Source organism: Mustela lutreola, chromosome 4, assembly GCF_030435805.1.
Source record: "Mustela lutreola isolate mMusLut2 chromosome 4, mMusLut2.pri, whole genome shotgun sequence".
Classification (NCBI taxonomy): Eukaryota; Metazoa; Chordata; class Mammalia; order Carnivora; family Mustelidae; genus Mustela; species Mustela lutreola.
The window spans coordinates 34,939,417-34,965,136 of record NC_081293.1 but is presented as its reverse complement, the minus strand read 5'-3'; the positions used below and the strand labels follow the sequence as shown (position 1 = coordinate 34,965,136).

Here is a 25,720-nt window from a genome sequence, read left to right as displayed (position 1 = left end):
ACTTGTCATCTCTGTCAAGTAATAAATAAAATCTTAAAAAAAAAAAGTTTATATTTAATCCTGTTTTTGTATATATTTAAAGTCGTACTATAATATAGTTTTAGTGTTGGAAAAGCTTCTGCCTTCATAAAATTATTAATGATTATGTCCAGTTGGTAATCCATAGATTATCTTATGTTATCTCTATGATGTTGGCATATTGGATTTTGTTTTGTGTTACTTTGGAATGAAGTTGTGGGTGCATTTTGTCCATTGCACAAATAACATACCAGTTTTAGAAATTTTGAGGAGTAAAAAGGAAAGAAAAAGCTCACCAGTAACCTACTACCTAAGACAAACTTTGTTGAAATTTTGGTATATTTTCTTCTTGGCTTTCCTTTTTGGAACATACTATTTTCATGTAGCTTCATGATGTAATACTAGAGTTTTCTTTTTTTTTTTTTTTTTTTTTTTTTTCCTTTAAAGATTTTATTTATTTGACAGAGAGCGAGAGATCACAAGTAGGCAGAGAGGCAGGCAGGGAGAAGGGGAAGCAGGGTCCATGCCTTGGGACTCGATGATCCCAAGATCCTGACACCATGACCTGAGCCGGAGGCAGAGACTTAACCCACTGAGCCACCCAAGCACCCACCCCCCTCACTTTATTTTTTTTACTTTCATAACAAATATATTCCATGTTGTTGATATAAATATTTTTAAACTGCATGGTATTCTGTTTCAGTTTCTGTTCATTGGAAACTTATTTCCAGATTTATCTACTTTAAATATAGTTCATGAGGAGCTTTATGCATGAAGCTGTTAATGCTTTTGTGATTAATTTTTTTTTTTTCATTTTTCCCCCGAATTCACAGGTGAATATAAGAAAGATGAACTTTTGGAAAGTGCCAGGTGTGTACTAGTATTATAAATAAGTATCACGAATAACTTTATCATTAATTTTTTTAAGTAACAAGCAAAACTTTTAAGAGAGAATAAATTCTTGTTTGATCTCATATTATGTCTCCAGATAGGATCTGATGAAGAATATAAATTACTAACACTTTTTTTGTGTGTGCTAGGAGTGGCAATGAAGAAAAAATGATGGCTCTACTGACACCATTAAATGTCAACTGCCATGCAAGTGATGGCAGAAAGGTACTTTTGCAACTAAGCTTGTGTTCATCCTCCTGGTAACATGAAAATATATTTGTCTTACTAAAAACTAAAATATTTTTATGAGAATGCTAATACTTTCATATAAGCAGTAATTTGGATTAATTCTTAAACTTAAGTAAAACTTTATTGGTAATAAACATTTAGTTTGCTTCCTATTTATAGTAATGAACCTAAAAACTTCTATACTGTGCCTTCATCATAAATATGTTGGATTTTGTAAAACCAGTTGATAAGTATGCAGATGTAACGGGTTGTTTGTTTGTTTGTTTGTTTAATTTCTGGTATTATATGGGTTTTTTTAAGCTGTTATTGTAATTTCATTCATTTGTCTGATTAATATTTCAGTCAACTCCATTGCATTTGGCAGCAGGATACAACAGAGTAAAAATTGTACAGCTATTACTTCAACATGGAGCTGATGTCCATGCTAAAGATAAAGGGTAAGTAAGCATTGGAAACAAATGAGGATATCTTAAATATTACAGTCTTTATAATCATCTCTGTAACCTTACAAAAAGCCTCTTGCTAAGCAGCATAAACATTATGGAGCTTTTACAATATGCAGATTGTTCTGAGGACACAGAGAATTAAAATTGTGTTCTGAGGACACAAAGAATTTAAAACCTTAAAGCCACAACTCATAGGGCTTAAACTACACTTTAGGAAGTGTGAAAAGATACCTAACAATATAAGTTCTCTACTAAATATGAGGTGATAATAGAGATAGTAGGGTAGGAGTTCCCAGGAGGAAACTCTCAGTGATGGCTGTACTGGTAGAAAATCCTTCAGGAGGAGGTGATACTTGACCTGGACTCAGCTCAGGAAAGCAGAGAGTTTAGGAAACATCATGGAAGAGAAGTTGTGTGAGGGGATGTGCTAAAGCAGGTATTACAGCATATTTAAGAAACAATGACTAGACCAGTGTGGCTGAAGCAGACAGTTTACACAGGAGGAATGAAGGTTAGGATTGGAGAAGTAGGTAAGAACCAGGTTTTAGAAGACTTGGTATTCTAGTCTGAGGGATTCACAGTATGAGCCACAGTAGCTATTGAAAGATCTTAAGCAGGAGAAAGTTTTTTTTTTTTTTAAGAGGAGTTCTAGGGAACACATTCTGGCAGCAGTGTGTAAGGTAGTTTGGAGAGAGGGAGCAGAGATCAAAGAGCGGTGAGAGTAATCACTGTAGGGGTTCAGGCATAATGAAGATATATAATGTTGCAGAGGAATGGAAATGAAGACACAGGTGTAAAAGATATTATAGTGTAAGAATGGTAAGATTTGTTGACTGGATGTGAGGAGAGAAAGAGGAATAAAAAGATAACTACATTTCAGTTTCTGAAGCTGATTGACTGATACCTAGTGAGTTACGAAGAGATTGTAGAAGCAAGCCAGGTGGGAGGGAAATCTGTATGCCCAGAGGCATAGGAGCTACATGTGGTTGAACATACCATTATCGAAGAGTAAGGCTCCAGAGGGTCATACCATTGCATGCCAAGCTAAGCAGTTGGAACCAGTTTTCAGAAGCAAGAAAGAATCAGTGAAGGACATTAAAACAAGGAGTAACTACAATAGGGGCACCTGGGTGGTTCAGTCGGTTAAGTGTACCAATTCTTGATTTTGGCTCACACTCGTGGGATCAAGCCCCACATGGGGCTCTACACTGGGCATTGGAGTCTGCTTGAGATTTTTTTCCTGCCCCTCACCCTCTGTCTGTCTCCCCCTCTTAAAAAAAAAATTCTACATCAGATTTACTTTTAGAAAAATCTGGCTACAGTTTGGAAGAGAAATTGAAATAAGGGTTGTTTGAATAGTACAGGAAGAAATAATAAAGGCATGGCATTAGCCTTGGAGAAAAAAAAGGTGGATGTGGAAGAGATGTGGAAGTTAGAATTTTTAGAACTGTTAAATTTTGTGCATTTCTACTAGAGGATCACAAAAGCCACTTATTATGTAAATCTCAGTGTAAATTTAAAGTTAATTAAAATTAAATGAACTAAACCTGTAGGGAATCTATAATAATGTAAGCTTCTTCTCACCTCCTCCCCACCCCCTCCCTCATATTGTAGTGATCTGGTACCCTTACACAATGCCTGTTCTTATGGTCATTATGAAGTAACTGAGCTTCTGGTCAAGGTTAGTTCTCTTCTATTTTTCTCAGAATTATATAAAATCTCTTGAAATATATTGAAATATATCATATACCTATTGACTGTTTTTAATGCTTGGAGGGTATAGAGGAGAATGTATAATCGTTCTAAGATGTAGGTGATTGATGGGTCAACATTCAACTGCTTTGAGATTTTTAAGATACCTTAAGATTTTACGTATAAAAATAGCACTGTCATCTTGTGAATACCACCTTAAATGAATCTGTAATTTGTGGCTAACAGTGAAGTTTTAAAATTCTTGAAAATATCAGGAAGCAGTTTGTAGTGATTCAGATATTAGGTTGCAGCAGGCTCATTTGGTCAGCTGCACTTCCCCCAGGATGCTGGGAGGCTCTTGTTTAACCAGCAACTTCCCAGGACTGAAAACAAACTTTTTTTTGCTCCCTATTAGTTAAAAATAGAAGATACATATTCTTCAAAGGAGATAGAAGGATGTTACCCATAGCTATTTCCTTTTGTCCCCCAGTCCCTATACATGTATTTGACCACATTCCTTAGGCACCTCTTACTCTGTACCATTCTGCCGCTTTTAATACTTGTCCTCATTCTAGCAGCAGCCATCATGGTAGGATATTTGTTCTCAATGCCTCCATGCTTGATTTTGGCATGTACTACCACAGGATACTTCCCCACAGAAACAACTTTAAAGATTAGATACTCTGAGTATCCCGTAGGCCTTCTTAAATGTATAGGCTGCAACATTACACATCTGCAGCAGTAATGCTTTTCTTACTGTAAAACCGATTCTTGAATTCAATAGAACATTTGGAATATTACTGTAGGTAAAAGTGAAATATGAGGCAGATTGCATTGGGACCTATAGACAATGTTTTCCTAAGACCTGATGTTCCATAAATAAGACTGGCAGGCTGACTAGAGGTCATATGTAAAGAGGTTAGCTAAGGTGAAGTTACAGTTACCAGAGCACTGAAGCTCAGAGGAGTGTCTAGATTAGCCAAGTAGATACAGAATACAGGCAGAAGGTGTAGGGAACACTAAGTCACTTGGCAACCCTTGCTAAACAGTTGGCTAGCAGAAGCTGGCATTTAACTGCAAACATTCTCTTAACTGCTTTTCATGACCTGGACAATGTAGAAATTGTGATGTGCTTGCTTAGAAAGCTAACATGATTTTATGCTAGTAGTAGAAGTATAGTGTCAAAAGCAAATGTAACAACAGATGCAGTATACTTTTCTCAGTCAGACTACATCGAGACTGTTATTCTAGGCACTCAATAATTTCTTTAATGGAGCTTTGAAGCTGAAGTATATTTAGCTGAGGGCCATGAGGGTAAAAGGAAATCTAGAAACCATCTGATGAAAAAAATGAGTGAAGGAGCTGAAGGTGTTAAAACTCAAAAAGAAAAACATAAGAGTTGCTTTCAAGTATTGCCAAGAATATTGATCTCTTTTGCTCCAAAGAAGAGCAGTAGATCGAAGTTTAAAATACATATTTAGGGGCACCTGGGTGGCTCAGTGGGTTAAGCCTCTGCCTTCCCCTCAGGTCATGATCTCAGAGTCCTGGGACCAAGCCCCGCATCAGGCGCTCTGCTCAGCAGAGAGCCTGCTTCCCCTCACCCCGCCTGCCTCTCTGCCTACTTGTAATCTCTGTCAAATAAATAAATAAAATGTTTTTTTAAATATATATTTAACTTAATGTAGAAGAGAATTCATAATAAGACAAGTTAATCTAGTAATTATGAAAAGTCATGTTAGTTGAGAATTAGTTTCCTATCATTGAAAGTACTGAAAGATTGAGTAGCTCATTTCCCATCTGCAGGAATGCTTTGGGAAGGGATTATGAGAGATGAGAGATTAAATTAGAATGACTTTTGTGGTCTGTCCAACTCCAGTACCTGGAAATGGCTAAAATTAAAAAGACTGACAATACCAAGTATTAACAAGGATGGGAGAACAGTAGAACTCAAATATTGCTGATGGCAGTGCAAAAATAATAGAGCCACTTTTTAAAAATAATAATAATAAAGCCACTTTAGAAGACTATTTGTCGGGGCACCTGGGTGGCTCAGTGGGTTAAGCCTCTGCCTTCAGCTCAGGTCATGATCTCAGGGTCCTAGGATCGAGCCCCACGCCGGGCTCTCTTCTCAGCAGAGAGCCTGCTTCCCACACTCTCTCTCTGCTGCCTGCCTCTCTGCCTGCTTATGATCTTTCTCTGTCAAATAAATAAATAAAATCTTTAAAAAAAAAAAGACTATTTGTTAGTTTCTAATAAAAAAGTAAACTTGTATCATCCATCCAGCAATTCCATTCCTAGGGACATAGCATGTATCCATAAAGAGACTTATGGATGAATGTTCATAACACCTTATTAGTAAATAGTAAAATAGTAAATGATAGTAAATAGAATAGTAAAAAATTAGCAATAGTCCAAATGCCCATCAAGAGGATGGTGGATAAGTAAGTTATGGTCCATCAATACAATGGAATGCTACTCAGCAATAAAAAGTACTGATACAACAACATGAATGGAAACTCAGAAACATTGTATGTGAATGAAGGTAGACACAAAAGTACATACTGAGTTATTCTATTTTTGTAAAGTTCAAGAGCATATAAATCTAATAAATGGTGCTAACAGTCAGAGTGGGGGCATGGATTATCTATAAAAGGAGCATGAGGGAACATTCTAGGGTAATGAAAGTGTACTCTATCTTGAATTGGGTGATGGTATCATGGAGATACAGATAGATAAAGATATATATTTGTCACAACTCTTCAAACTATTCACTTTGAAGAACTGTTTTACTATATGTAAATTATACATCAAAAAAGGGGAAAAACTTAAAAATTAGAAAAGATGCAAGTTAAATCTAAAGCTTCATTCTTAAGCTATTTTTAACAATAAAAGAGTTAAGTAAAGGCCTTATTACATAAGCCTAGCAACCAGCTACTGGTTTTCCATGGGAAAAAAATATATTTCTGAAATAATAGGTTTAAAAAGTGGACTTTGAGGATATAGCCTGGTTAAGCTTGCATGATGTGAAATTACACAGTACTAATACTGAATTCTCTTAAAAAGTTGAACACTAACTATATGCTTTACCCTCCCCCCCCCCCCACAACCCCTCAGCATGGTGCCTGTGTAAATGCAATGGACTTGTGGCAATTCACTCCTCTTCATGAGGCAGCTTCAAAAAACAGGGTTGAAGTATGTTCTCTTCTCCTAAGTTACGGTGCAGATCCAACACTGCTGAATTGTCATAATAAAAGTGCTATAGACTTGGCTCCCACACCGCAGTTAAAAGAAAGATTATCATGTGAGTATAAAATGATGAATGTTCAACTAGGATATTAAGATAGCAACAAACTAAAAATTTGTTCTCATTTGTTTTTAGAAATTTTTAAGTAATGGAAAATTTTCTTTACACATGGGTATCTATTGTTGTTCTTACTAGCATATTTAGTCATCTGGAGGTTTCTACTCATTCTACTTTTAAGATGCTATGAAAAGAAAATATATTTGTACTTGATTTTTCAAGTGAAGTTCAGTGAGATTGTATGCTTTTGAAAAGAGTGAATTTCAGGGTTTTGTTCCTGTATTTGGTGTGAGTTTCTTGTAATCTGCCTTGTCATTTGTAGGATTGCTGTCTTTTAAACATGGACCCCAGATCCTAACCATCTAATATTCTTTGATATTTGGCAGTTCTATGGTTTTCTGTCTATAACTGAAGTAAATGTAGTGAGAAACAGCCACCTAGTTCAGATGTAATATTGCTGTACATAAATAGGAAACTTGTATTAAATTTGTGTTAACTCGGGAACAGTAAAGGAAAATGGGTGGTTCCACAAATCTGATGAATTAAAGAGAAAGCTTGAGAAAATACTCTTTCATTTGTTCATCAGTAGTAGGTGGCTCTTGGAAATACTCAGTTTTTGGTTCATCTACCACCATGATGTTAGAGCACGAACCATCTCAGAGCTCTCTGGTCTGGTAATAGATTGCAGTACTCCAGATTCCTACAGACCAAAATAGACCCTGAGTTGGCCATGGGCTAAATCTATGTATACATTTAGGGATGAATTATGTCATAACTGAGGGGGAAACTGGTATAGCACTGTCTCTCTTCTGGGGGGTTATATTTGGAGAATATCTTTAGAGCTTCTATCTAAATATTTTAGTAGATAATTTTGAAAATAATTTCAAAAACACTAAGTATCTTTTATTAGGTAAGTCCCATCAATTTGATAATTCTCATGCAGATCTATATGCTTTTTTTTTTTCATCTAGATGAGTTTAAAGGCCACTCACTGCTGCAGGCTGCACGGGAAGCTGACGTAACACGAATCAAAAAACATCTCTCTCTGGAAATGGTGAATTTTAAGCATCCTCAAACACATGAAACTGCATTGGTAATGTTTCAGATTAAAGTTTTAAAGATGCAGTAACCAAAAACATGTTGAGCTAATCATAACGTCCTACTTCTATTGATGATACACAGTAACATAATGTCCTACTAGTAATAGAATTGTTTTTAAAAATCTATTTTTTAAAAAATTAATGCCTGAACATACATTTTTTTTAAAAGGGCCAAACAGTACAGAAAAATAGACAACCTCACCCCCCCCAAAAGACAATCCTGTTACTCATTTGAGTGTCCTTCCAGAAAAAAAAAAAAAACTTTATTCATATACTGGTGTATGTTATGTGTAGCTTTTTTATTATTGTAATAGTACATATTATTTCCTTATAAAAATTATAAATGCTTGTGATTGAGAATTTCAAACCCACTGAAAGTAATGAAAAATAATCCTGTCATCCATCTAAAAACAGCTTGGTTTTCCTTCCAGTATTGTAATTTTTTTCAAAATTAGTCTGAAGTCTGTATATATACCCTCTGTACTGTGTAAATAAAGTTTCTGTGTGATTTGAGGCTACTTCCCCATTAGAGGTAATAACACTTCTGTTATGTTACTGTAACAAAGCTGTAACAAAGTAGATGAAAATTGGATAGTCTATGGAAAAGCAGTGAGAAAAGAATGGGCGCTAATAGGGATAAAGTGATGGAAGGTAGGAAGGCAATGGTGTAATCAGAGACTACATTAGAAACACCAATTTTTAGAAAGATTTTTATTTATTTATGAGACAGAGAAAGCACGTGAGCATGAGGGATAGGGAGTGGGGGGAGAGGTAGGCTTCCCACTGAGCAGGGAACCCAATGCAGGGCTCAGTCTCAGGATCCCGGGATCATGACCTTGAACCAAAGGCAACACTTAACCAGTTGAGCCACGCAGGTGCCCCAAATAGCAGTTTAAAAGGAACAAAATCAGTTCTGCTGTATGAATTGCAAAATGTGCTTTGGATGAGGGAAGAGGACCCTAAATAAACCAGTGTGTTTCAGGGCAAATTTAACTCACAGTCTTAGTTACCTAGTATTTTGTAGGTAATTCATTTTCTTGGTTATTGGTTAATTTTCTTTCTTATGCCAGGATGTGAACTGTGTGAAGGTTATGTCAAAACTATCTATAAAACATACTAAGCCTTTTTGCTAATTGAAGTTGTAAAAAAAAATCCAAGTAAAAAAAGAAAAGAAAAGCTTCAGACTAATAAGAAATGCTAGTGCAAATTTAAAATCATAACATTATCAAGATGGTGCAGAGAAATTAAGAAAGACTGAGAAGAAAATTTTCTGGTCTGAAAAACTAATACTGCATATTATCTCCCCTTAAATATTCTGCTATTAAACAACTTATTTTTGTTATTAATCTTAAAATATACTAGGAGTTAAGTGTTGGTGGATAGTTGTGGTGCAGGGGCAGTGTCTTCAGGTTTCCAGAGATGATGGGCCCTGCCCCACAATGGGGCACAGAGGAGTAAAATTGCAGTTTTGAAATGGACATGATCAAGGAATCTTGGAAATAAAACATTTCCATTCTGTGTGCTATCCTGATAGATGTCCTGGGATGATTACTCACAACATACCAAAGTAGCTATGTTTACCTGTTAGAAATGGTTTTATTGAGGGCAAAGGAATTATTTTGGTGACAGCAGCCACAGTGAAGAACGAATCTGAGGCAAAGTCATGAAGATCAGATAAGCTTTATAGTTAACAACAGGTTAAAATAAGAACAGGTTTCATATGTACTGTGTATTTAGATGTATAGAACAACTTAGTTTGGCAGTTATCCAGAACTTTTATCCCATGAATTCTCAAGCTTTCGATTTAACTTCATATTTTTACATTGATCTAGTCATTCATGCATTCATGCATCCAGACATTTATTGAACACCTGTTGTAATTATCATCCTCAATATTGGGGAGCAAAGATTTGGGACATGATCATGAGATACATTCTAGGGTTATAACTAGCAAATCCCTACCTTCTGTCTCCTTTCCTCTTTGATATATCATAGATATAGATGCAGCAAACTCCAACTTAGAGTGTATCATCTTCTCCCATTGATTTTGACAAACAAGTAATCCAAGCTCCTTATTCTGTTTGAGCAACTCGTTGAGAAAGAAGTAAATACTAATCTTGTCAGCTGTTTGACCTGTGCTGTTACCAGGCAGCATCCAGAGCTGATGAATGTCTTACTACTTGATGTAAAGAAACTCCAACCTTGGGCACCTGGGTGGCTCAGTGGGTTAAGCTGCTGCTTTCGGCTCAGGTCATGATCTCAGGGTCCTGGGATTGAGTCCCGCATTGGGCTCTCTGCTCAGCAGGGAGCTTGCTTCCCTGTGTCTCCCTGTCTGCCTGCCTCTCTGTCTGCTTGTGATCTCTCTCTGTCAAATGGATAAATAAAATCTTTAAAAAAAAAAAAAAAAAAACTCCAACCTTAGGAGTGTTTTATTAATTAAAGTTTTAAAAAGAACATAGAAACCATGCTATGTGGGAATAGCATTTAAAGGAGTGTTCATGATGTTAATTTAAATTTTCATTACATCAGTAGTGGCTTTTTCAAAGATACAGGGTAACTATAAAACTTGATCAGAATATTTAGTTAACATATCTGATAAATAGGATTTGCAGGCTGGGCCAGAATTTGGTAATTGTTGTACATTCTATCCAGTAGAAAGTCTTTGAGTAGCAAAGTCAGGTCAAAAAAACAAAGAGGTTAAATAACTTCTTAGTTCTTGATTAGAAACACAATTGTTCTTAAGAAAAAATTAGTTATGTATAGTCTTTGATTAATGCTGCAATTTAAATTATCTAGCATTGTGCTGCCGCATCTCCATACCCCAAAAGAAAGCAAATATGTGAACTGTTGCTAAGAAAAGGAGCAAACATCAATGAAAAGACTAAAGAGTAAGTCTAGTTTTAGTAATTAAAAATTGACACTTTTTTTTTTTTTTTTTTTTTTTTTTGGAAAATACATTGTTGGCTGATTTATTACTTTTTCTTTTTAAGATTCTTGACTCCTCTCCACGTGGCATCTGAGAAAGCTCATAATGACGTTGTTGAAGTAGTGGTGAAACATGAAGCAAAGGTATACTTCCTTTTTGGTAATCTTTGGTAATCCGATGAGTTATTTTCTGTTCAGCAAATGAAACTCCTGGCTTCCTAAACTGCTTACTCTCATAAGTATTACTTTTTTCCTCTTAACTTATACTTTAAAATAGTCTAGTAGATACTTTTCTTTATCTGATTTTTTGCTAGAAAGCCTAAGGAAGGATTTACTCCAAAAAAAAAAAAAAACAAAAATACATGCTTCCTATATATCCTTCCTTCTCCGTTCCTTTTACCCACACCCCACCAGTCGGGTTATCCTTAAGTTCTTTTTCTAACAGAATACTCTTCAGAATATCCTCAGCTAGAGACCCTCTTTTTATGACCAGTCATCTCCAGTCTTTTCTCGCTCATATCTTCTGTTCCTTGGCTACCATGGTAACTCTTGTTGTTTACCTTTGGCCACAGTCTGTCTTACTCTGTTATTTCTATGACTAAACCGAAGGACTTGGAACAGAAGGAAATAAATTATTTAAATAATTTGACTGAAAACAATTCCCCATACTGTGAAGTCAGTATTCTTTAGTTGGCATTTGTATACAAATCATTTTATTCTTGGAATAATTATGTTTTGTTTCGTTTTTTAAGATTTTTATTTATTTGACAGACAGAGATCACAAGTAGGCAGAGAGATAGGCAGAGAGGAAGGGAAGCAGGCTCCCTGCCGAACAGAGCGCCTGATGCAGGGCTTGATCCCAGGACCTTGGGATCATGACCTGACCCGAAGGCAGAGGCTTTAACCCACTGAGCCACCGAGCAGCCCCGAATTGTGTTTTCATCAGGCTAGAAATCATCATTTCTTACCCAGGAACTTTGAAAACTACCACTCAGTAAAAAATACACATGGCATCCCACATTGGAAGAGATGACAGTCACCAAATGCAACAGGTCTTACAGTTTTTAGCCAAGGATTCTTGCCTTTTCCAAACAAAATCTTTAGTAGAAATTCATTACGTAACAAGGAATGGAACTGCTGTGAATGAAGGGAAAAGAAAGGAGTAAGACCCTTAGCCCTTGGGTGACACCCAAGTCTCTTCCCTAAATGGGCTTTGCAGAATAGTTTTCTGATTTGTCCTTCCTTGGTATCCCACTCAAGGAAGCACTTAGAATTCTTTCTACAGCTTTTTCTTTGTGTTTCCTCTCAGTGTCCTCATTTCTTTTTGATACGGGGGGGATTTCTTGATAATGTGTAATCTCAATCTTTCCTATTGTAAATTATTGAATAAAATAAAGTTGATTCTGCTCAACTGCTTGGCCTATCTTGTCTGTCTGTTCTATAACTTTTCATTGATTGCTTTTTTCATACATGTGGTACATTACTAGAATATCTGAATACATACTAAATGTGAGTCGTGAAACTTCCTCAGACAGTCCTGACTAGTGAGGCCAACCATCCAGGTTTGTCCAGGAACAGAGGGACTTGCAGAAACACAGAACTATTAGTACTGAAACCAGGAAAGTCCCAGGCAAACCAGAAGAAGTTTGTCACCCTGATCTTAACACAAAGTGGTACCCAAATAAAGTTTTCAAGTGGATGTATTTCACATTTCAGGGAGTTTTGGCATGTGAATAAGTAGATTAATTGTCCTCATCGTTTTAGATCAGTTTTCAAGTTCCGTAAGCATGGAGATAAGCAATTTATAATCCAGTTTTGGTTTCTCTGAGAAAGTCTTACTACATTGCTGTTCACATATTCTTCAGTTCCATGAATATGAATTGGACTATGTCTCAGATTACACTGGTGGGGAAGGGTGCAGGTGAAGATGAGATGGGGGAGTTAACATTTTACTTTTTTTTTTTTTTTAAGATTTTATTTATTTATTTGAGAGAGAGACATTCAGACAGACAGATGGTGAGAGAGCATGAGGGGGGAGGTCAGAGGGAGAAACGGACTTTCCATGGAGTGGAGAGCCTGATGTGGGGCTTGATCCCAGGACTCCCGGATCATGACCTGAGCTGAAGGCTCACTTAGCCAACTGAGCTACCCAGGGACCCTTCTTTTTACTGTATTTTATTACATATCCATCAGTTTCTCCTTTATCAACCCATAAATGTATACATACATGTTACACATTTCAAAGTATTTGCAAATTGCTATACACTTCTCCCTAAATATTTCCATATAGGCATCATCTAGAGGTCAGAATTTATTTACAGGTTTTTTGGGAGTGCAGAACTTACATGCAGTGAAATGCTCAAATCTTAAATGTACATCTCCTGAAGTTTGACTAATGTATACACGTGTGTTACCAAAACTCATCAAGGTATAGAAGTTACAGAAGGAGCCCATCCAAGGCAATCGCCACCCCTAGATGCAACAGCCATTTAATTTATTTCCTGTGTAGATTAATTTGCCTGTTCTAGGCCTTCATGTCTATAAGGCTTTCTCCTCTGTATATTTTGGAGATTCGTCCATATACCAATCATTTGTTCCTTTTTATTGCTCAAAAGTATTTTGTTGTGTGTATAGACCATGATGTATTTATCTATAGGGATTATATTTTACATGATAAAAATCAAAGATTAAGCCAGTAGGAATAAATGTTTTAATGCTAATTTAGTCTCCGGCTTTGTTACTGTTGCCTGTCTTGGGGTTAGTCTCCACATTTCTGGACTTTAGAGATCCATAAAAACATATGGATTAAGCTTTCTTATGCAATGTCTACCTCTAAATGCAGTAAATTATACTAATACTATAATGTCAAACACAACTATTACTCAGATTTCCTGCTTTTAATTCAAGAAAGGATCTCTTCTGATACCAGATTTCATGAGCTTGTGAATTTATGTTCTAGATTGAAGCAAAAACACTTGTTTTGGCACTGGAAAATAGACTTCATGAGAAAATAATTGGGATTTTTAAATTAGTAGCAAGCGTTAAATACATGATTAGATGGTTTTACATTTTGAGGCTTCAGGCTAATTTTAGCTTTTTCTGCATTGTTAAGGTGAATGCTCTGGATAACCTCGGTCAGACTTCTCTGCACAGAGCTGCACACTGTGGTCATCTGCAAACCTGCCGCCTACTCCTGAGCTATGGGTGCGATCCCAGCATCATATCCCTTCAGGGCTTTACTGCCTTACAGATGGGAAATGAAAATGTGCAGCAGCTTCTTCAAGGTAGTCCATGCTTTCATGAAGTCAGCTTTTCAAAATTATCCTTTCGGTTTTTTCACACGGGGTGCCTGGCTGGCTCAGTCAGAATAGCATGCAACTCTTGATTTCATGGTTGTGAGTTTGAGCCCCACTTCGGGTGTAGAGATGCTTAAATACATAAAACTTCAAAAATAAAAATAAATTTTGTCACATACTATGTAGAAGTTGGTAATAAAAAGAAAATGTGGAGTATTTGGCTATTACTTCTTAATTCATTATACTCAGTGTTCCAGATGTCATTAAGTCTTACTGTGATTTTGTTCCAGAAGCATTATCTGCTCAATTTCTCTTGATAGTTGACTCTTAAGTTTGTATCTAGAAAGTGTTTAAGATGTAATAGTTGCTTTTTTTTTTAAGACAGGAAAACACAAAAAGGTAGCTCAGTTGAGCATCCATAATGATAAGTAATACTCGATAAAGACTGGCCCTGCCTCTTCACGGTTTCTTTAGGTCCTTTATATTATGAGGCATGTAGAGTTTTTGTACAAGGTAATCCATTATGTGACTTACTAAAACATTTAACTATTGAATATGAGCATATTTATTATATTTTTAAATATTTTAGATCAAGTATCTATACATTTTGCATAGGTTATACATTTCACCCTAGAAATCTGGTCTAATTTAAAAGTGACTTTGGTACCTGAAAACTCAAATGAGAAGAAATATAACAGATTAAGCCTCCTGTATCTTTAACAGTCATCTTTGATGGTCATTATGCCTATGATCTAGAAACTACCTTTTGAGAAAAACACTGAATAGGTGAAGGCAGGTTGACAAAACAACCTGGGAACTGCCAAAACTGAACTAAACTACAAGACTTTCAGGATTCCCTTTAGTTCCTCATGTACTGCACATTTGTTTCAGTGTCAGTTTTGGGGTGTCAGTGTTAATCCTATTCAGTTGCCTTGTGATGGACATTTACTAGTTTGTGCTAAGTGTGATTTCTTAACCTTTCCTGCTAGTGTTAGAGCACAAGCAGGGGGAGCAGCAGAGGGAGAGGGAGAAGCAGGCTCTCCGCTGAGCAGAGAGCCCAAAACAGAACTTGATCCCAGGATTGTGGGATTGTGACCTGAGCTGAAGGCAGGCTCTTAACTGACTGAGCTACCCAAGCATCCCCTCCACCTAGTTTCTTAGAGTAAATTGTTGAAGTAGAATTTCCACGTCAACGGATTAACATGTAATTGTTAAATCATCTTTTAGAAAGGTGGTTAAGTACCATTTTATACTCCTGCTAACAGCATATGACAAGACCTGTTTGTCAGAACTGGGTATTCTGATTTCTTAATCTTTGCGTTGGTGAATGCGTGTGTATGAACTTGAGAAGTAATAGATCCTTTTTTTTTTTTTTTAAACATGAAGTATAGAAATACTGTCCGTGTAGCTCCCCCATTTCCTCTTTGACCACTAATGGATGCAAAAGAAAAACCCAGGATCTCATTATTTTAATTTGCATTTTTAAGATACATATTGCAGTATTTGTCCCATTTTTTATTTGCCTTATAACTTTGTTTAATGTTATATTATTGCTTGACATATTGTTCCAAATCAATATTGGTTCTGCCTTCAGTGTAGTTACTCTGAGATGCTTTTTTATTCCAAGTATATAAAAATATTCACTTACATTTTCTTTTAGTATTTTTAAATTTTAATTTTTTTACCCTTAAGTCTTTAATCCATTGGAGTTTGTTTTGTTCTAAGATACAAAGGTACATGTTTGCTTCCTTTCCTGTGAAATTTTAAATGAGCTATGAAACAGAATTTCAGACCTGAAAATGACTTGAGTTATCTTCTAGTCCATCTTTTCTCTTTTTAGAACTGAAAAAATCTGAGGCCCCTTGACCCAGTTCACATAGCTAGTTAAGGGCAGAACCATGGTTAGGTCTCTGGCTATTGGTCTCCTAATTTAAAACTTTTCCACCATCCGGTGGCGTTGGTTGTAGAACATGCCAATTTGATAAGTAATGGATCCTTTTTTTTTTTCTTTCATCTGTTTTATTTCATTATATTGTTTTAATCATTTATTATTCACATTTCCATACATTTTGCTTACTTATATGTATATACATGAAATCTTTCCTCCCAGAAAAACTTCTTTTTGTCTCACAAAAATTTTTAAGTCTTTCTGGTTTTCCTCTACTACCATGGAGATTTAGTATATAACCTACCAAACTAAAAGAGAACTTTAAGATAAATGCCTCTCTTAAAGCTTAGTCCTGCCTTCTCTGTGGGAGTTTTAATCACTCTTTCCTTCTCTCTTTTTAGAAGGCATCCCATTAGGTAATTCAGAAGCAGACAGACAATTGCTGGAAGCTGCAAAGGCTGGCGATGTAGAAACTGTAAAAGTAAGATATGATCTTGCGTTTTTGTTAATTTTAGATTTTTATTTGCAGTGTTTAATAATCTGTATTGTTGTAATGAAGAGCCTAGTTACTTATATGTGCCTTGTTTTAAAAGGTTAATAATGATACTCTAGTTCTCCACAAGTGAGAATCTTTGTTAGCAAAGAAAGTTTTCACATGCATCTCAGTAAATACCTGACAATCACAGATTTAAATAAAGGGCATGTTTATGGAAATAAATTTCATTTAAAAAACCGATTTGTCCCTTTAAAAGAATAAGATACCAAATTATTGTCATTTATTTACATATGTTACGTACAACAGGAAGGGACCAAGAACTACTAAACAGTGTGTCACTGTGTCAGTGTATTTCTTCTGGTTTCATTTCTTTGCCCTCTCTACCACTGTGTTGCCATTTTTCAGAGCCACTGTCTCCTAATAATCTTCAGTTCATCTAGCCAACTTCAGCTCTTACATGGCCCATCTCCCATGGTTGTCCTCCATAGAATAACCCTTCCTCAGATTTTCCTTTACTTTTTACCATAGAGTCATATGTAGTGTCTTAATGCCTGTACCAGATATTTCTGTTACCTACAGAAGTTGTATATCCCAGTAAATAACTCAGAAGCTTTACATTTTGAAAGAGCAAGACTACTTTTCCATTAAACTAATATAGATTAAAAAATTAACATGTTTTATGAATGAAATAATTCTTGAGTAATGCACTGGGGTTTTGGGGTTTGGGGGTTTTTTCTACTTTATTCTAATGTTACTTTTAATTCCCAAAGCTATCAGGGAGAAAAAATCTTTGTTATATTCCCCCCAACCCTGCCCCCCTTACTCCTAGACTTTTTCAAAAACAGTGCTCATCCTATTTAAGGGAACAATGACATGCAATAAGTTTTATAAAAATCTGAATTTATAAATTTGTGACGGAAGTAGCTACATGAAGAAGTTTCACTGTTATTTTTGTTTGGTGTCCTCAGTCCTGAACAGACAAATGACATAAAGTCAATTTTAGATTCTCAGAGAAAGAAATATGTTGGTCTCATCTGAACTTGAGCTTTGAGGAAACACATCACTATCCTTTTAAATAAAGAGATTTCAGGAAGTTGATTTAAAAGTCAGTGTGATCTTTTCTGTTTTATCTCTGTAGATAGTACAGTCATCTCCAAGTAATTTAAGATTTTATTTTTTAATAATTTCATTTTTCAAAAAAAAAAACATTATAATGGAATCTTATTGTTTGACATGTTTTATATTTATATTTTCATTCCCTTAAGTGGAAGGTTAATAAGATACTAGAAAGAGAATTTGGTTTCTATTACCAAGTATTACTGACTTGTGGGAAAACAAGTCACTTAAGTTAAAAGAAATGAGTTGATTTTTTTTTTCCTGGAAAATTGATTTAAAAATTAAAGGCAATTAGTTAAAGGTCAACTAGCTGATTTTTTGTTGAGGGGGTAAAATTTTCAAATGTTCATGTGCTTACATATGTTAAAGAGCATAAAGCTATATTCAGTATATATAATATTGGCAAGACTTTGTTTTCATAAAGATAAAAGGAGTCCAGGGGCGCCTGTGAGGCTCAGTGGGTTAAAGCCTTTGCCTTTGGCTCAGGTCATGTCGAGCCCACATCAGGTTCTCTACTCAGCAGGGAGCCTGCTTCTCTTCCTCTCTCTCTGCCTGCCTCTCTGCCTACTGTGATCTTTGTCTGTCAAATAAATAAATAGAATCTTTTAAAAAAAAAAGATAAAAGGAGTCTAGAGGAAGAAATAGATAAAGAGAAGAGCTGAGGGCAGGAATTGGGACTTACAGAACAAAATAATGCCCAGTAATGGATTGAAGAAGCCCATCCTTTCTCTCTTCATTCTCTGTGTAAGTATCTGGCCATCTTCACTTACCCCTACTTTTAAAATCACTTGGTGGCGGGGCACCTGGCTGGCCCAGTTGGTGGGGCAGATGACTCTTGATTTCAGGGTTGTGGTTTCAAGCCCCACCTTGGGTGTGATTGCCCAAAAATAAAATCTTTAAAAAAAAAAATTTCACTTGATAGTAGTTTATCTTCACAACCTTTGTAGCTGTTACCTATCTATAGACAGGAGGCTTGGTGTGAATTACTGGGACAGTAACATCTGCGTATTACCCAGTGAACACTTAATTATGTGATGTTTAGTGGAGATCCATCAGGCTAGATACTTCTTACTAAGTATTAGAAAACTTGTCTCTGAGTACACAGAACTAAACTGAGAAGTGGGGAGTAAAGTGAGTAGTGAAAACTACCCAACCTAGTAGCTCTTGGCACATGTATGAAAAATATTCATTCCTTGGGCACCTGGGTGGCTGAGTAGGTTAAGTGACTGCCTTCAGCTCAGGTCATGATCCCTGAGTCTGGTGATCAGATCAAGTGAGTCCCAGATTGGCCTCCCTGCTCAGCATGGAGTCTGCTGCTCCTTCTGACCCTCTCCCCTTTCATGTGCACACGTGCTCTCTCTCATTCTTTCTCTCAAATAAATAAAATCTTTAAAAAAAAAAAAAAAACCTCATTCCTACCTAGAGCCCTTCTTCAAAGCCATAAAATACTGTCTGAAATGGGACCTTGAGTCCATATACCTAACAGCCTCTTGTTTGGGAAGCATAAGAAAGCTTTATCAGTCCAGTAATTAAAACCCACAGATCTCTTCCTCCATTGATTTATTATGCTTAGGGTATCCCTAAGGGATAGGGTATGATAGAATAGTAAAAAGTCTTTTTTTTTTTTTTCTAAGATTTTATTTATTTATTTGACAGACAGAGATCAAAAGTAGGCAGAGACACAGGCAGAGAGGAGGCAGAGAGGAGGAAGCAGGCCCCCTGCTGAGCAGAGATCTTGATGCGGGCTCGATCCCAGGACCCTGAGATCATGACCTGAGCCGAAGGCAGAGGATTAACCCACTGAGCCACCCAGGCGCCCCGTAAAAAGTCTTTCTAATATGGATAGTCCTTAAACTTTTTTTGAGCACCATGATTTATTATTTATGTTTCTTTCTTTCCCCAAACATTTGTATTTTTCATACAAGCATGAATAAAAGTGTTACTCTTAAAGCTTTTCTCAGCCAGTCTTCCTCATCTAGACCACAGAACACAAAGAAGTATTTTACTATTTTTTTAGTTTTCCCAAGGATCATAAGTCTAGTTCTTGATTATGAGCATTACCTAGGAACTTGTTAGAAATGCAGATTTTCAAAAAAAAAAATGAAAAGAAATGCAAGTTCTCAGGCCCCGCCCCAGACACACTAAATTGGAAAATCTGGAGGCAGGACCCAGTGCACAGGAACATTTGAGAACTGCTGATGTAGAGCAGAACTTTTTAAACTTTAAGGTGCTTACAGATCATCTAGGAACCTTGTTAAAATGCAGATTCTGACTCAGTAGGTGGGGTTCTGAGATTCTGCATTCTTAACAAACCCCAGGACCAGCTTACGTCTACTTGTATTTGTCACAAAATGGAAGTTAGGATTGCCAATAATTGGTGCTTTAGATTACCTTTACGTAAATAGTAGTAGTAGTAATGGTAAAATTTACCCACTAGCTTTAGCAAAAGGTGATACATAGATAAGAGGACCACAGGGATTCCCAATAAACGACAGGGTGAACTAAGAATAAGTAATTTCTAAGAATACTGTTTTAATGAGACAAGAAATTCAGTCAGACGTTTGAAATTTCTACTAAATGAATGAAAACCTATCAGAATATATAGTGTCACATGTATACTGTGTTCCATCCTGCAGAAACTGTGTACTGTCCAGAGTGTCAACTGCAGAGACATTGAAGGGCGTCAGTCTACGCCGCTACATTTCGCAGCTGGCTACAACAGGGTGTCTGTGGTGGAGTACCTGCTGCAGCACGGAGCCGACGTGCATGCCAAAGACAAAGGGCAAGTACCAGTGATTGCCATGGCCCCTTTTCCTTCATCTGACCTTCTTAGGAAAATCTGGGAAACATTTTTTTAATAATTTTATGGTAGTTGTGGCTCTTTTGTTTTCGGGCAGGTCTGTTACCTAACACTGGCTTAAATGTCACTTCTTGGTTTCAGTTAACACTTTATGATGATTAGCCTTTATATAGACTTAGTGCATCATGCCTTATAATCTTATAATAACTAAGGAGATTAGTGTGATTGGTTTTCAATATAATAAATTTTTTCAGTTTGCACTGAGGAGATTTGAATTCTTCCAGTTTATCTTAAAATTATTTTTCTTTAAAGATAGACAATTCTTGGAGTCCCTGGGTGGCTTAGTTGGTTAAGCAGCTGACTCTTGGTTTCAGCTCAGGTCATGATCTGGGGGTCGGGGAATTAAGCTCCACTCAGAGTCTGCTTGAGATTTTTCTCTCTCCCTACAACCTCCCTCTCTAACCCCCCTACCCCACCACCCCTCCGGCTCCCGTATGTGCTTGCTCTCTAAATAAATAAATAAATAAAATCTTTAAAATATACCTCAATTCTAGATCGAGTCTATAGGTGTTTGTTATGTTCTCTACAATTTAAAATATCTTTCAGGCAGCCCTCTCAGGTCCCCTCCCTCTTCCGGAGCTTTGTACTATCATTTTACTATTGCTCCCACCAAAAAGAAAAAGAGAAAAATGTTTATATTTTTAAAATTTCCTCCCCACACCCTCCAAAAATAATTCCATTTCTGTTTCAGTAAATTTAGGTTCTATAAAATACAAGCAGTGTGATTTCTTACGCAGCTGAAGAAATTTGTCAGCTATATGCAGTTATCTAAATTAAACATATCTTTGTGGTGCATTGCTTATGTAATTTTTCATTTCAGAGGACTTGTACCTTTGCACAATGCATGTTCTTACGGACATTATGAAGTTGCAGAACTTCTTGTTAAGCATGGAGCAGTAGTTAATGTAGCTGATTTATGGAAATTTACACCTTTACATGAAGCTGCAGCAAAAGGAAAATACGAAATTTGCAAACTCCTGCTCCAGGTATATTTATGTACTTACTGTGGACCTGATTTATTACTAGATGTTTATTATATTTCTAATAACTTTCAATATAAACTTAAACTGGTAAAAGGGTATGAAGCAAAGCTATATAATTCTCAATTTAGATTTCAGAATAAATGCCATGAACACTTTTTATTTTACTCTATGGGGATGTTTACCACACATAGATTTATTATTGTATAAAGCCAGCTATCATCAAGTAACAGTTACCTGATTATTATGCTAATTTTTCCTATATGCTTCTTTAACCTCAAAATATTTGATAGATTATGTAATTTATAAGCCAGATTTAATTTGGCACCGATAAAATTGATAGTACTGGTTTAATTCAGGTATCCATGTAGATATTTTACAGTAAAAACAAAAGTTAGGGTACTTGGCTCACTTAGTCAGTAGCTCATGCAACTCTTGATCTTGGGGTCATGAGTGCAAGCCAACATTGGGCATAGTGCTTTCTTAATAAGAAATACATTAAATTTTTTTTTAAAAAGAAATAGCTAAATTTATACTTTATCTCAGGGATTATGAAAATAAGTTGTTCATGAAATTCTGCCTTATTTTGAATGTAGTTTAAATTTTTACTGAATTGCATTATAGGGGCTCCTGGCTGGCTCAGTGGGTAGAACATGCAATGCTTGATCTCAGGATCATGAGTTCAAGGCCCACACTGGGAATGGAGCCTACTTTAAGATAGAAGAATAATAATGATAATAAATAAGTTGCATTATAAAAGCCCAGTAATGTTTAACTGCCTCTGTATTCTTTTTATTATAATTTTCTGTGTACTATATTAAATACAACAAACATGTTAACCTTTAAGGTAGCGTCTCCCAGTGTAAAATAGGGTTGTTTGCTATAGTTCCATTAACTATTTTCTCATAGACTAAGGGCAATCTTAAGCCAGTTCCTCTTTGTTTTTCGCATACGCAGCATGGTGCAGACCCTACAAAGAAAAACAGGGATGGAAATACCCCTTTGGATCTTGTTAAAGATGGAGATACGGATATCCAAGATCTACTTAGGGGAGATGCAGCTTTGTTAGATGCTGCCAAGAAGGGTTGTTTGGCCAGAGTAAAGAAGTTGTCTTCTCCTGATAATGTAAATTGCCGTGATACCCAAGGCCGACATTCAACCCCTTTACATTTAGCAGGTAAGTGATCGAAGTTTCACAGGTTTAAGCTCAACATCTGAGGTTCATTTTACCAGAGTAAAATATTTCCTGAAAGTAAACTGAGAAGATGCAGTTCAAATATTTCCTAATGCTACCATTACACCTGAGTGTGTTCGTAGAGGCCAGCTATGTTTCGTGTTCACTTTAGTACTGGTGCATTGCCACAGTAAGAACAATGGAAGGAGAATCTGCCAGTCACTGTAGTGCTTTAGAATCTCTATTCCAGTCACCATAGTTTTAAATCCTTTTTCCTTGAGTGAGTTTTGGCTATAGAAACTTGAAAAATCAGCGTGCTTCGGCGAGCCTTCCTCATGGAAAGTTAAAGCTTTCCATTCTTCTGATGACAGCCATTCATTAAAGCAGAAAAAAAATCTTAAGGCTTTCAAAGGTCACATAAACCTATTGCCAGAATTGTTAATATTAATTCATTAGGTCTGCTGTAACAAGGTACCACAGACCGGGTGACTTAACAGAAGATTCTTTTCTCCCAGTTGTTGGAGATAAAGGCATTGGCAGCATTGGTTTCTCCTGATGCCTCTCTTCTCGGCCTGCAGATGGCTACCTTCTAACTGTATCGTGACTTGGCCTTTTGTCAAAGTTGTATGCACGTGTTTCGTGTCTCTCACTGTTCGTCCTAATCTTTTATAAGGGCACCAGTCAGATGCGATTAGGATCTTCACTAACAGTCTCATTTTAACTTTATTACCTCTTTAAAGATTTTATCTCCTATTACAAAGTCACATGCTAAAATAGTGACAGCCAATATAAGAATTTGGGAAACAATTGAGTACATAACATTTTTATAAGTTTCACTCGTGAAATTGACACAGTGCACCTTTTTTTTTTTTCCAGTGCAAATGCACAGCATTTCAGTTCAATTTCTTTAGCTGCATTGAAAATGCTAGGGAGTGGGCCATTAAAATCACTGAGCTTACAGCTAATACTTCAGTAGTGTTACATTGTAGACATAATTTGACTCATACAAGTTTATCTAAATACATACAGTTTAAAAAGAAAAAAAGTAATGCAGGTGTTTCTGCCACTTTGTGTAATATGGGAGATGGAAGTCTACCCTTCTCTTTTTTTTCCTGTTTATTTTAGTCTTAGTGTGAATAACTAAGTGTGTTCCTAATATTTAAAAGATAATTTTGGTGATGTGTGATTTGTATTTTTAAATTTTCACCCACTGTCCAAGGAAAAGAATTACTCTGTATGTCTTTTAGAGAATTTTCAAAGTGGTAACCACACATTAACATGGTAAAAAAAAGGCTTTTAGTTCCACTGGCAATCAGGAGTTTCTCATCTATGCAGACAGGATGTGACCTGTGTATATTTGAATTATGCTGGGTATATTTATTTACAGTAGCTTTTCTGTATCTTTATGGTAGCTTCTCTAGAAAGTTTAATAATTACTATTTAAACCCATGTTGTCAGGTGCCTGGGTGGCTCAGTTGGTTAAGCGTCTGTCTTCAGCCCAGGGTCCTGGGATCGAGCCCCATGTTGGACTCCATGCTCAACGTGGAGCCTCCTTCTCCCTCCCTCTCCTCTGCTCCTTCCCTCTGCTTCCTCTCTATCCTGCTCTCTCTTCCTCTCAAATAAAAACCTTGAAAAATACATGTGTATAAATCCATGTTGTCTTTGTAAGTGGTAAATAGGTTGTATGTAGAAAAATTTCTGCCCACTTGTGCAGTATTATACCTTGAGACCTGGAAGGACTTTGGGATTCATTGTAATACTTAGCTAATGGTAGTTCTTTGGTTTTGTTTTCCCTCCTTGATCTTACTGAATTTTTTGGCTTTAAATCCTTAAACATAAGAATAAAAACTACAAGAAAATAAATGTGAAAAAATATTTTGAACTGTTTTAAAGTTTCACGTGGTAGCTTGTTTTATGTTGACAAAGTTAAGTTCTAGATTTGCTCTCAATCTGTGATTATGCATCAGATAAAATACACTTTTATCATAAGACTGTACCGAGATAGCTGACAATTCCCAAGATGACAGCTAAGAGGTTATGGCACATTTATAATATACCAAGTTTTATTTCATGGCTTTAACATTAGATTTTGCTGCCATACTTGCAGAGATGTATATCCCTAAGATCTCTCTCTACAAAAAGCATGTCTTTGTGTCCTTCTGGGAAAATGCTGGTGTGCGGCCTCCTACTCTGCTGGCCACTTGTGTTCCTAGCTTGGTTTTTATATATTTGAATGCCTTTTACTTGTAGTCCTTGAGACCACGTACCTGAGTTTAGGAAGTTGCATATAACAACAATAAAGCCAGGGACTTTGGTAGAAGACTTTAGAAGGAAAGGTACAAACAAATCCATCAGTTTTAACTTTTGAGAGTTTCTGAAATGAGTGAGTGGCAACTGAAAGCTCCAACTTGAGACCAGTGGACAGTTTTTTCCTTAAGCTAAATTTTTAATAGACTCTGTTGGGGAATAATCAGATTTCTATAAAATCTCTCTCTTTCTTTTTTTTAAGAATATATGTGCTTTTTATACAGATATATAGATGTCATTGTCTATAAATAACAAGTGAAAGTAATTTTACTTCTTTTCTAAATTAGCTGGTTATAATAATTTAGAGGTTGCAGAGTATTTGTTGCAACATGGAGCTGATGTGAATGCCCAGGACAAAGGAGGACTTATTCCTTTACATAATGCGGCATCTTACGGGGTAAGTTCTTTCACATTACCTTTTAAAATCTCTGAAATTTTTTAAGTGGAAATCAGTATTGAAGTTCAAAGGGCATTTAGTTGGACTTTCTCATTTTATAGAGGAGAAAATATGAGGACTAAAGAGATTAAATAATGTCCAAGTCTCAATTCTGAATCTGTTGTAAGCAAGTTGTGTGACATGCAGCACATCTGTCATTCACTATATTACCTTCTTTAGCACCTCCTGTTTTCAGTGAGATGTTGATGGTTTTGTTTCTTTGTTGGTGCCAGGAAACCACTAGCACTTCTAGGAGTCTCTGTAGAGATTCAGATGCATTGTTCCTGAGTTTGTAACAGCCCTGAATGTTACAATCAGTATTGACCATATTCAGTAGTATAGTTGGAATAACTGAGAAAGGTTGTTGGTTTATAAACTGATGTTCAGCAGTTATAACACTTGAATAAATGAGAAATTGTTTAAGTTGTATTTATTTATTTAGTTCCCGTCCTATGTAGAATTCTTAAATATTTAATAATTTCTCATGTTTATTAAAATGCCTACTGTAATTTTTAATCAAGTATCCATAAGTTATGATGTTGAGG

The 25,720-nt window shown here is 36.2% G+C and overlaps 1 protein-coding gene across 2 annotated transcripts in view; it reads left to right on the top strand.

Annotated features, from left to right (window-relative positions):
• Positions 1 to 25,720, top strand: part of TNKS2 (tankyrase 2) — a 69,223-nt gene that overhangs the window by 20,816 nt on the left and 22,687 nt on the right. For both annotated transcript variants that reach the window (XR_009352530.1, XM_059169469.1), the window contains exons 4-17: positions 852 to 888; positions 1,059 to 1,134; positions 1,501 to 1,595; positions 3,219 to 3,285; positions 6,411 to 6,597; positions 7,569 to 7,690; positions 10,494 to 10,585; positions 10,688 to 10,766; positions 13,735 to 13,906; positions 16,208 to 16,287; positions 20,055 to 20,200; positions 21,099 to 21,264; positions 22,216 to 22,435; positions 25,027 to 25,136. Coding sequence is in view for 1 of the 2 variants with exons in the window: in XM_059169469.1 (XP_059025452.1) it covers positions 852 to 888; positions 1,059 to 1,134; positions 1,501 to 1,595; positions 3,219 to 3,285; positions 6,411 to 6,597; positions 7,569 to 7,690; positions 10,494 to 10,585; positions 10,688 to 10,766; positions 13,735 to 13,906; positions 16,208 to 16,287; positions 20,055 to 20,200; positions 21,099 to 21,264; positions 22,216 to 22,435; positions 25,027 to 25,136 (1,649 nt within the window). In the remaining variant the exon portion in view is untranslated. The remainder of the gene's footprint in view (positions 1 to 851; positions 889 to 1,058; positions 1,135 to 1,500; positions 1,596 to 3,218; positions 3,286 to 6,410; positions 6,598 to 7,568; positions 7,691 to 10,493; positions 10,586 to 10,687; positions 10,767 to 13,734; positions 13,907 to 16,207; positions 16,288 to 20,054; positions 20,201 to 21,098; positions 21,265 to 22,215; positions 22,436 to 25,026; positions 25,137 to 25,720) is intronic.